At 39.7% G+C, this 12,760-nt stretch overlaps 1 protein-coding gene across 1 annotated transcript in view; it reads right to left on the bottom strand.

Moving 5' to 3' along the window:
• Window positions 1–1,022: 1,022 nt before the first annotated feature.
• Window positions 1,023–12,760, bottom strand: part of Cftr (CF transmembrane conductance regulator) — a 145,559-nt gene continuing 133,821 nt past the window's right edge. Inside the window, exons 25-28 of the mRNA XM_021164958.1 lie at window positions 9,638–9,727; window positions 4,712–4,884; window positions 4,022–4,127; window positions 1,023–2,961 (exon numbers count right to left, since the gene is read on the bottom strand). Of these exons, the coding sequence (XP_021020617.1) occupies window positions 2,758–2,961; window positions 4,022–4,127; window positions 4,712–4,884; window positions 9,638–9,727 (573 nt within the window). The 3' untranslated portion in view covers window positions 1,023–2,757. The remainder of the gene's footprint in view (window positions 2,962–4,021; window positions 4,128–4,711; window positions 4,885–9,637; window positions 9,728–12,760) is intronic.

The following is a 12,760-nucleotide window of genomic DNA, read 5'->3' as shown; positions in this document are numbered from 1 at the left end:
ATATAAAGTTGGCAAGTCCAATGGGCCTCTCTTTCCAGTGATGGCCGACTAGGCCATCTTAGTCAGGGTTTCTATACCTGCAAAAAACGTCATGACCAAGAAACAAGTTGGGAGGAAAGGGGTTATCCAGCTTACACTTCCAAATTGCTGTTTATCATCAAAGGAAGTCAGGACAGGAATTCACACAGAGTAGAAACTTGGATGCAGAAGCCATGGAGCAATGTTGTGTGTTGTTTTGCTTCCCCTGGCTTGCTCAGCTTGCTTTCTTATAGAATCCAAAACTACTAATTCCAGAGATGGCACCACCCACCAGGGGCTAGGCCCTTCCCCCCTTGACAACTAATTGAGAAAATGCTTTACAGCTGGATCTCATGGAGGCATTTCCTCAAGAAAGGGTCCTTTCTCTGTGATAACTCCAGCTTGTGTTGACACAGAAAAGCAGCCAGTACAGCACCCCATCAAGAATGAGCTCTGTTGTACACTGTGCTGGGTAAGTTTCTATTCTTATGATAAACATTGACAAAGAGCAAATTGGGAAGGAAAGGGTTTATTTTGGCTTACATTTTATAGTTCATCCTTGAGGGACTCAAAGCAGGAACTAAAATAGAGGCTGTGGAGGAGATGCTGTTGGCTTGTTCCCCATGGCTTGCTCAGCCCAATCTCTTGCACCATCCAGGACTGCCAGTCTGGGTGTTGTAGCTCACAGTGATCTAGATCCTCCCACATGAATTTCAATCAAGAAAATGAACTACAAACTCATCTACAGTCAACCTGTTGGAGGTATTTTGTTAACTGAGGTTCCCTTCCTAGATACTTCTATCTTGCATCAAATTGACAAAAAAAAAAAAAAAAAAAATCTAGTTGGGTTTAAAGACCCAACTTAATGTCTTGTGCTCTAATTCAACTGGGATTCTCAACGAGATTATATCTAAAAGGAAGGTTTGTGTTCTAAGAATCGTAGAGAGTAGAGCTAGGGATTCCAGAGCTAGGAATCCCAATGAATATATCTGAAAACAGATGAGTTTCACACAAATAAAAGGATTTTATTGACACATGATATTCTATTACAGTAATAAATATAATACATTCCTCTAAAGCTTAGTTTGCAGTTCAGAAGTTGATGTGCCCATCAGGGGACTGTCTTAACTTGTGGTACCATCTTCTTCAAAGCTGCATTAAAAGAGAGCATGTGTTGTCTGAGAACCACACAGATGGGCACAAGATTTACATCAGCTCGTCTTCACAACATGAAGTTGAATGATCCTTATCATCCCTGTCCTCCTCACTCCCCTGTTTTAAAATAGCTAGTGCTATAAAAAGTTAACATTTCAAATATAAAAATTATTTTATACAAATATAAGTCATTATGTAATCATTCTTAAAATACAGCATTGTTATATATGAGTTTGAAACATTATTACTAAAATAAATATTTCCCAGAGAAATTTTCATTTGCATCACAAATTATAAAACAAAGTATATAAAACTAATTCACAATTAATTCTTTTTCAGAGTGTCTCCCCAACATCTCTGTGGAGACAGTTTGAAGTACACACAGCTAGCTGAGTGCACATGAACATACTACTGCACATTTCCATGAGCATCTACCCACACAGTCCATGGCCTGTCTGCATGTTAACCCTGGACCTGGCCCTGGGCTGCTGCACTAGTTTGCACTAACAGAACCTTCCTTCACTTCAGAAGTCTTAGATCTGTTGCTTTCTGGGAACATAAGTTTGTCGATTTCCATATCAAGGAAATTATCCAGGCCACTTTATGGGACTGAAACAGTTCTTTCCTTAGGTCTTATTCTGGTAATAAGAATGTTTAGCTGTACGGTAGTAAGGCAAGATGGTCTTAATCTTAATTTCCAAGATCTGGATATCCTTAATCCTGATGGGTTACTAGATCACCAGATGTTGGGCATCTTTCAATCAATCCCACCCAGTATTTTTTATAATATTCTAACATTTGCTTGGAATGGGGCAGACAATGTATAAAAGGCAATACATATCTTAGAGAAGAGAAAGTTGGGCTTTGAGTTATATAAGACACTGTTTTTAGTTCTCTTTACTTTGTCCTATATCTAAGCACTATAATTTCAGTTCTTCAATAATGCAAATTAACCAGCTGTACTGAACAATAAGCCAAATGACTAACCTGGTTGGCATTTATAGCTGCTTTTTCAGCTATTAGGGGGCAAATATTTTCAGAAAAATCTGCCTTGCAATACACAAGTGGTCATTATCAACTATCTGAAGTACTGTTCAAACAATTTGACCACTGCTGGAAAGTCAGTTACCCATACCCATATGAACGTTTTTGAATTCTCTTCCAAAACAGTCTCTTAAAGAGCAAGTCGCAGGCTTTCCCCTTCTTTCAAAGGCACAGTAGTGAGTTCACCTCCTCTAAGTCCATGAGCAGACTCCATATATGATTGCTTTGCAATTATTTGCACTATTTTCTTCCCTCGTTCCTTCTTCTTTGCTTTTCTGTGTTTATGTCCACCAATGTGCATGCATGTGTATATGTACTTGCATGTAGAAGCAAGAGTATATCCACAGGTATTGTCTCTCAGGTGCCTAGCCTGGAACTCCCTTTGTGGGCTAGGATCACTTGCCACAGAGCCCCAGGGATCCCCCTGTCTCTGTGTCCCCAGCACTGGGGTTAGAAGCATGGGAAATGCCTGGCTTTTTCATTTTGCATGGTTCTGGAAATGGACTCAGTGCACTGAGTTGCTTCCTCAGCATCCCAGCACTAGAGACGGGTTTCTTGAGCTTCTTCTTCTGTCTCCTCTTTCAGAGCAGTAATTTGCGTAGTCTGAGGCTTGTGCTTGCTGGAGTGGCGGCCCTGGAAGAACCTCATCTTTTCTGAGGAGCTAATGGCCTGCTGGAAGATACTCTTCTCACTCAGAAGAGCCTGAAGGGAGTCGTACTGCCAGACATTGCTCTCTTCTATGACCTAAGGGAGAGGGCATTAGTGAGACCTCTGAGTGAAGAGCAGGCCAGTGCTGACACAAACTGAGCCAGGCCCAAAGAAGAACAAAAGTCCAAAGAAAGCACAGGATACAGAGCTTGCACTTTTCACTTAGCTTTCACATCCAGGAAAGTAGCAATAGGGATTTGAAAATTTAATGTAATACTAGCTGTTGCCATCCTTCAGAGAACAGTTGAGGAACTGAAGGAGCTTTGCAAAGCAAAATAATCCATGACCCACGTACTCTTAAACTGAGCTATATATAACCATTAACTTTGAGCTTCCTCCTACCTGGGGTTGAGGCCGAAAGGTTCCAAATTGTTCAGGAGTGACTGAGAATAACGCCTGCAGTGCATGTTAAACTATTTGCAAGCTTGAGGTCAGAGAGTAGAGCCCCTTACCTAGTCCCTGTACTTGACCACCACAGAACAAGAGATGCATCTACTCTCTAGGCACTTGTAACTGGGCAATGACAATAGGATCAAAAATGCTTCATTAAAAAAGCATTTACCTCCAGAATATTCAAAAGCCTTGGGAAAGTGAAAATTTTACATGATCCTTGGAACTTCCCATGTCTAAACAGGAACTGTGACATTTTTGGGGGGGTGGGATGGGGGGAGAGTGAGAAGGTGTCTGACAGGGACTCTACCCTGAGTTCCAGTAGTAATGGGGATGATGGAACAGGCTTCTCTCCTACTACACTGAACCACTAATGGTAAGGCCCACCCTTATCTTCCCCATCGGAAGCTGAGTTACTGTAAGAAACAGACAGACTTTTTTTTTTTCAATTGTACATTTTGTGACTTGTTCACCACACAACGATCTGAAAGCATAGATATCTTATCTACAGTGTCATTTAGTGATATGATCCCAGAGAAGTGTGCTAACTTTCCTCACCACTTCATAGCTCAAGTCCAGGGGAAAGAGACTAAGGGTAGGTGGTGGATGTGTGACATAAGTATGAAGAAAGGGTATGCAAATCCAGCTGTGCAAGATTATTTAAATAAATGGAGAATGAGATACCAATCAAGTATTAATGGCTTACCAAAAATCGCTGACAATCCAACATTGCTTCTATCCTGTGTTCACAGAGGATGACTGTGCAACCAGCGAAGGCTTGTTTTAGAACCCGTCGAATTACTTGGTATGTTCTAGCAAAGCAAGAAACATAAAACATTATAGAGTGTGAATTTTCTGCCTTTATCTTTGACAATATTATATAGTATTCTATGGACTTAGTTCTTTACTTAAAAATACTTTTAGGATAATGGTGATACAGAATGAGCTACAATCAGCTTTTAAGCCATTCTAAGTATTTAATATTCTTTAATACACTAATAAAGCAAATGCTTAGAAGAAAATTTCATAAACATGAAACTACATTTTATGTAGATTCAGCATCAGTTACTTATTTTGTGCTGTAATATATTTATGATATAAATAGGATACAGAGGGAAGCCATAAGTGTGTGCATACCTAACTAAGTATTTATTATGTGTTAATGAGGTTGAAGGGTTTTATAAATTCCAGACTCCAGTCAGGAGGAAAAACAGAGCTCTTGTTGAAAAAAAAAAGTACTTGTGCTCATGTTAAATAGTGATTTTTCCCCTGGAAAATTATTTTGTACCCCCTACTTGTAGGCATGGTAGCTGAATGGGAATTTGTACCAGTATGAGGTAACTTCAAGGACTCTACTTGTATTGCATGATTATCTAACAGGAGTTTTGGAACTTACATGGGGTCTAGATGGGCACTGGGCTCATCAAGCAGTATGATCTTGGCCTTACTGAGAACAGATCGGGCCAAGCACATTAATTGCTTATGGCCGTGGCTTAGCACATAACCCCCATCCACAAGGGTAAAGTTGAGCTGTCCAGGAAACTGCTCTATTACAGACTTGAGTCCAACCTGTAGAAAATAAAGACAAACACTGTGCTTAGAAGGGGCATAACTAAAATCACTCAAGAGGCTGGCATTCTAAAAGCAGACATGAGTTTGCACAGAATAAATTTCACATAACCCTCAACTCCCAACTCCTACTTAGTTTGAGTAACCAAAATCTGGCAATAATATCGATAGCTCTAAATGGACTGGAGGATTTCTTTCTGCCCCACACTTCATTACAAAATCATTCAGTGTTCACCTTGTAAGTGTCATGTTCCCTAGCAGTGATAAACAATTATACCTGTTCCTGTCACATTATATAGATGAATAGATACAGATACAGAGATAGATAGATAGATAGATAGATAGATAGATAGATAGATAGATGCAATTGCAATACAATTCAATATGTGCTTTAAAGATAACAGATAGAGAACACAGTTATTCACTCCATTATAACTGATGGCAAAGGATTCAAGAGCAGAAAGGGTAGAAGACATGACATGACATGTTCATCTTCTATCTGTAATACAGGATGAGAAATATGAAAATTAGCTGAGGAAGCTTTAAAAAATCATGCCATCCTAATACTTATCTCCTTCACTTATAAAATCTGAGAAACTGATAACTTTCTCATGAAGTAAGAAGTTACTTAGTTAAAAATGGAACATGACTAAAATTTAAAGGCTCTTATTGTTAGGGTAGAATATGAAGATTCTTTTAGAATTAATGGCTTATATTTTTAAACTGCAATTTTAAAGGGGGCTTAATAAAAAGATCAAAAAGCAGTCTGTCAAAATTAAGGCATAATTATAGATGTCCTGGTGCTTTTGCCTTACTCAATACATGTACATTGTGTCTTCTTTGCTAAGAACCACGAGGTGTATAAGAGCTAAATAAAGACAGACAGGTTTGTTTCTTGTTCTTCATGAATCTGGAATTTTGTATGTACAGGTAAGATATATACCCATATCACTCTAACATGTGAGAGTTAGATAAGGCCTTCAGAAAGATTCATGATTTTGGAGATGAGTTCAGAAGTGGCTCATATCATTGTTTATGCCAGACTCTTAGTGCTGCTCATTATGGAAGTTCAAACACGTGGCTTGTTAAAACTACCCTTTGTGTAAACTCGTTAATGTTTAAAAAGTTCCTGAGATAGTAGGGAATGTAGGCACAGAGTACAAGGAAGCCTGCCTGGTGTATCACAGGGGATACTATAATATACAGCTTTGTCCCATCCATATCAGGTTTCAACACCAATGTCCCCTCCCCTCCTATGTCCAGATTTTGGTTATTTACATGGCATCAATGTATATGTTTAAGCTAATGGCTTTCAATGCCTATCTCCAGCCTAGAAGTTCCCCCAGGGTTTCTGAAACCTTTCTGTCAGTTCTGGCACACTGCTCCTCGTCTGGCCTTCTATCATTTCTTAAACATCATTCTGCAAGTATCAATGAGTCAAATTGTCAACATGTCACAGAAATATTTAAGAGCTCTCCCTAAAATGCAGGTTTGAACTTGGATCATTTCTCTGTTTTAAATCCTACAGAAGTTCTTTTACTGGAAAAATAAAATATAATTGTTCTCATATGGCCCAAGGACATCCTGACCTCTCCCCCCCCCACACACACACACACCTACTACTGTGTCCAGCAGCATCAACCTTTAATTCTTTATACAGCTTAACATTTCAGGGTTTGTCCTACTGCTCAGTCTGATTACCCTCTTAAATATCCTTGCCTACCCACAGGACAGCCAGGCATCCTGTATTAGAATTGTGTATTTTTTTCCCTGTTAGACCATACATTTCTTGACGGTAAATATGTATTTTTCAGTTAGGAACACTCTCGGCCTCAACACATTCATCATTCATTCATTCATTCATTTATATATTCATCCATCCATCCATCCATTCATTCATTCGTCTTCCTTTCAGCCATTCATTTAATATGTACTATGAGTCTTTAAGCATTATAAATTAAGGATGAATGAATTAGTGCTAGTTTTAGCTCAGAAATTATATACTGTGCTTTATAAATCTTTAACTCAATGACCACCCATCAAATAACAAAGTTAAAAGTATTCAAATATGTTTAGATAAATCAGTACTCTATACCAAACTACTCAGAAGTATTTGTAAGATTTTTGTTTTCTATGACTTTTTTTTTTAAGTAAAAAGGGTGGATTATGCTTTGCCTGTAAGCACTAGTGGGCAATGTAAAAATGGATACCCTCAGCTCCTTGTGTTCCCATTCTGCGAACTTCTCAGGGAAATGTCCCACTTACAGGACCCCTGTTTCGCTATTTAAATTGTTTCTACAACCGTTCCCTTGACTATTAGGATGTAAAGATGATAAATTTAAAAATTAATCTAATAAGGAAACACAAACAAACAAACAAACAAAAATCCCTACATCTAAGAGCCAGAGTCAAGGGGCCAAGATCACACAGCTTAGTAGGGCTGAAACAGCGGAGGGCCCCAAGTCAGGGCTGCAGTTCTTTTCAGAATCCACCAGCCATCTTAGCAAGACCTTTACTGAGATGAGGGTAGTGATGTCTATTGGGCACTAACCATGAGGATATTTTCACAACATATTTTACATGAGATAAAAGAATTCTTTACTTGTTCAGATCATTCAATCAATACTTATCAAAAACCACCCAGGGATCCAACTACAGCAGGAACAACAGAGATCAGGGCATGATTCCATAATCCTGGGGAACTTAAATTCTCATAGGAGATATGGAGTAGCCAAGAGGTGAATTTTGATTCAGTGTAGGAAATTTTGAGGAGCTGAGGCATAGATATACCTAGGAAAGTCTCCTTTCCCAAAGCAGGAAGGTCAGGATGGATTTAAGAACAAAGTGATGTGCGAAGGAAGGCTTGAATGGTGAGAAGGAGCAGGAGTGGTGCTCTGCAAGGGTTTCCCAGGTCCAGAAACCCGAAGGTAAAAAGCAGAAACAACTGCCCCAACCCGTACCATAGAACAGAGAGCAGCACACTGTGCTCTAAGGAAAATTAAAATTCACAGTAGTGAACTCACAGGGCACATGGGGGGTGGGGCTGAGAGTAGAGCAGCAAAGACCAAATCACAAAGGTCCTTTAAGCAGTCAGTGTACAACAGGAACCCTGTCCAGCAGCAGCACAGGGAGGGGTGAGAAGTAGGCTAAAGATACAGTCTTTAGAAAGCTCCCCAGAGCTGCATAGGGCAGCAAGCTGCCATGAACCAGGGCAGGAAGGTTAGACTTTTGTCCTAGTGCCTTAGTAGGCTGACACACCTCAACGTGTTCCTATTTGCCTATATTGGATCATCAACCATATAGGATTAAAGCCTAGGATTTGCGCCTTTTAACCTAAATCTCCTGCCTGCTGCTGTAAGCTAGGGGTTGGTGCTTATGTTTCTTTGTGGACTCTTCAGCAAAATACTTGTCACTCTTACTCAAACCATGGGACATTACTGTTTGCTCAGGAGCAGCATCTTTATGAACATCAATTTAAAAAGAGGATCCAATGAAAAGATACATCTAAAGATGGACTGGTAGACAAAATCCAATCACATGACTACCTGTATTATTCTGGAATCTAAAGTCTTCTAAACCTATCTCCTAACATTTTAGATGATTTTATGGTCTCACTTTCCTGCAAATTTTATGGAGACTTGGCAATACCTTGTAAGCTTTACAAAGCCTAATTCTTTCTTTCCCAAGCTCTCTCTCAGCACATTGTATTCTGATAGGACACTCTGTAAAAGTACATCAAGGATCTTACAGTATATCACTAGCAATTTAGTTAATGTTTTCTTTAAAATCCTTGTGTTTGCTGGGTAATAAGGAAACCCTGATAGTGAAAAGCGGTTAATCTCAGTGCATTTTATTAGGAGAAGGTTAAGGTTGGTTACCCAAGGGGTTACATTTAGCACTCAGAGGCTTCAAAGCTCCTGGCAAGATCTGTTCTCAGGGGAGGCCAAAGAGCGAACATCAAGGGAACAACAATGGGCAAAGTGCAAGGAATGGTGGAATGCCAACATGAAAAACCTAAAGTCCCAAGTCTCGTCTCGTGGAGCTGGCTGAGTTGAGACTTTGTGATTTCCAGTTATACACTGATACCAAAATGTGTTAAGACTTTGGTGTTTGTTGAAGTGGAGTAATCTATTTTCATAAGAACAAGACATAACTTTGGAGGGGAGTAAAGGAGGAAGTTCTAGGTTCCCATGTTTTCAGAAACTCATTTTAACACAAGACTGTCCAAGGTAGTGCTACTGAGAGATAAAATAAAATATTTGGGAAGTGATTAGGTCATGGGCTCTGAGTACCCCAAGGATGGGATTAACACTATAATGAAAAGAGGCTCCACAGTGCTTATTGACCACTTATACTGAGTGAGTTGCAGCAAGAAACACACCTCGGAAGTGACAGCAAGTAGGGCCTTAGCAGATAATAAATACTGTCTGCTGGCTCCTTAACCTTGGACTTCTCAGTCTCCAAAATAGTGAGAGAAACATACGTCGTCTAGGAGCAACTGGGTTTATAGAACTTTAGTAAAGCACCACGAATAGACTATATGGAAAGGGACGACACTCCTGAAAGGAGGATGAGTCAAAGGTTCTGACAAGAATGTGCCAGTAAATTAGAGCACTGTGCTACAAGGTGAGTATACATGCATTTCTGTATTCACACATGCACACACCAGTAGATGTGTAAAACTGCCTATCATCTATGGCAACCACACCTGTGTGTATAATCTACTTCTTTAAAACTACTTTGTCATCCTTACCTCATCTGCAACTTTCCATATTTCTTCATCTTTCCATTTTCCATTGGGATCCAGGTTTTGTCTGAATGTTCCAGAAAAGATAAATACTTTCTGCAATGGTAAAGATAATTAGAAAGTATAAATAGTACCCAAGGAGCTAAAGGGATCTGCAATCCTATAGGTGGAACAACAATATGAATTAACCAGTACCCCCCCCCCTCCCGAGCTCCTGTCTCTAGCTGCATATGAATCAGAAGATGGCCTAGTTGGCCATCAGTGGAAAGAGAGGCCCATTGGTGGTGCAAACTTTATATGCCTCAGTACAGGGGAATGACAGGGCCTAGAAGTGGGAGTGGGTGGTGGGTGGGGGTGTGAGTGGAGGGGCATGTGGGGGACTTTTGAGATAGCATTGGAAATGTAAATGAAATAAATACCCAACTAAAAATAAATAAATAAGCTGGGCGTGGTTGCACACGCCTTTAATCCCAGCACTCAGGAGGCAGAGGCAGGCGGATTTCTGAGTTCGAGGCTAGCATGGTCAACAGAGTGAGTTCCAGGACAGCCAAGGCTATATAGAGAAACCCTGTCTCAAAAAACAAAACAAACAAACAAACAAACAATAAATAAATAAATTAATTAATTAATAACAAGGAAAAACGAAGAAAGTATAAATAACCTATACATCTTTTAATGTTTTTCTCTTTATTCAAAACGATTTCAAGAAAGTAAGAAAAGGAACAAATGAGCATCCATTAGAGCACTATGCTACAAGGTGAGCATACATGCATTTCTGTATTTACACACACACACACACCGGTAGATATGTAAAACTGCCTATCATCTATGGTACCCATTAGCTAGTCATACTTTTCTAGATTTGCTTTACATAATTTTAAAGAAAAATAGGGCAACATTTAAAATTGTTTTTGGATTTTTTTATATTTCAATGCCCTTGAGATAAGGAAATTGAGGCCACTGTACTCTGGGAAGAATTGAGACTCCTCTTCTACTAATATTCCTTTATATATCTTCTTACTTCTATGAACAAAGAGAAGCTGAAAGGACAACTTAGAAACCCATGTGATCATAGGTCAACCATTTGTTCAAGGGCATGTGTGCTAGGGAAGAGGCAGATGCTCCGGTGTGGAAACAGCACTGTACGACCATTGTCAAGATGCTCCACTTGCAGTAACACTTCCACTTATGTGGACCATGTGCTTAAGAGAAAACCACTGTCTTAAGAGAGCTCAGGTAATAATATTTTTAAAATAATATTTAGTACTCTTTATATACACAAGACTGGCAAAAAATTTTTGATGTCAATGTCTAAAATAATTTTCTTTCCTCTTATTGTTTTGGTTGCATCTCTGTAACTTTGAAAGAGTTATATATTTAGTTGAAATATACAATAGAAATATTTACTTGGGACAAACAGAATAATTTCATTATCCTGGAAGAATGAAAGGAATGGACAAGATGTTTTATCTTTAAAACAGACAGTTGCTAATGGGAATGTGGCTTGCAAAGATACGTTGGTAATTTGGTGCTGGCTGTGTAGGTATTGCTGCAAACAGGAACCCAGTCTCTTTCATTCCCATGCTTTGTAAAGCAGAGAAATGCCACCTACTTCTGTCCTCTCTGCATCTCCATCTCAGTGCACATCAGGAACTGAGAGTCACTCATAATTCATCTTATTCCTCAGCTTATCTTAAAAATGAGTCATTGGTCATTTATATTATCCTCAAACTATATGTCAAATCAATTTCTTTCTCAATTTCTGTTCCCACTGAACACGCCAAACTATCACAAGTTCTTTTTGTGTCACTGCAGGAGCTCCCTAAATTGATTTCCTTCTTTATACTTTCGTTTCCCTTACAATATACCCAAGTAATTCATGAAAAATGTCAATGACTTTCCCCTTCACTGCTTAAATAAACTGATATACAAGATGATCATGAAAATAGCACTAGCAATGTGCCTAACCTTTTTGGACCACAGATATGTCTATTCTTCCAAACTCAGAGACATTTTATCTTCTCTTTTATTTCTCATCGGACTGTGCCTGAAAATGTGCCGAGAAGATGTTGTGCCACGTATCTAACAGGTTTATAATATCAACTCTTGAAAACACTGAGGGCAATGGTTCTGCTGTAACTCCTATAAACCAGAGCTCTCTGATTTGCTTGTACACACACACACACACACACACACACTAAAACACACGATTAAAATACAAAATAAAACTTTTTAAAAAATAAATAAAAAGAGAGGAGAGGTGTCTGCCCCGCCCGGGAGGCTGTTGCTGGAGCATCTGCTGGAGACATCTTGGTTCCAGGATCCTGCCAAGACTAGTCTGCACAGGCTCCAGACATCTGGGCACCTTCCCTGCCAGAGGAGAGGTGTCCACCCCGCCCGGGTGGGCTTCTTCGCCTGAGCAGCCGCGGGAGCCATCTTCCTTCCTAGATCCTGCCAAGACTAGACTGCACAGGTGAGCGTGTGGTTTACAGAAGCTAATAGCTTCTGGGACAGACCTTGTTTCGGGCCTTCATCTTCTGCCAGGAGGCAAATCTGATCAACAGATATCTGTGCACCTTCTCTGCAATAGGAGAGCTTGCCTGCAGAGAGTGCTCTAACCACTGAAACTCAGGAGAGAGCTAGTCTCCCAAGTCTGCTGACAGAAACTAACAGAATCACCTGAGGAACAAGCTCTAACCAGAGACAACTATAACAACTGACTCCAGAGGTTACCAGATGGCAAAAGGCAGACGTAAGAATCTTACTAACAGAAACCAAGACCACTCACCATCATCAGAACCCAGCACTCCCACCTAAGCCAGTCCTGGGTACCCTAACACACCCGAAAAGCTAGACCCGGATTTAAAGGCATATTTCATGATGATGGTAGAGGACATAAAGAAGGACTTTAATAACTCACTTAAAGAAATACAGGAGAATACTGCTAAAGAGTTACAAGTCCTTAAAGAAAAAGAGGAAAACACAACCAAACAGGTGATGGAAATGAACAAAACCATACTAGACCTAAAAAGGGAAGTGGACACAATAAAGAAAACCCAAAGTGAGGCAACACTGGAGATAGAAACCCTAGGAAAGAAATCTGGAACCATAGAGCATCAGCAACAGAAT

Source organism: Mus caroli, chromosome 6 (genome assembly GCF_900094665.2).
Source record: "Mus caroli chromosome 6, CAROLI_EIJ_v1.1, whole genome shotgun sequence".
Lineage (NCBI taxonomy): Eukaryota > Metazoa > Chordata > Mammalia > Rodentia > Muridae > Mus > Mus caroli.
The sequence above is the reverse complement of the archived record's forward strand: the minus strand, read 5'-3'. Positions and strand labels throughout refer to the sequence as shown.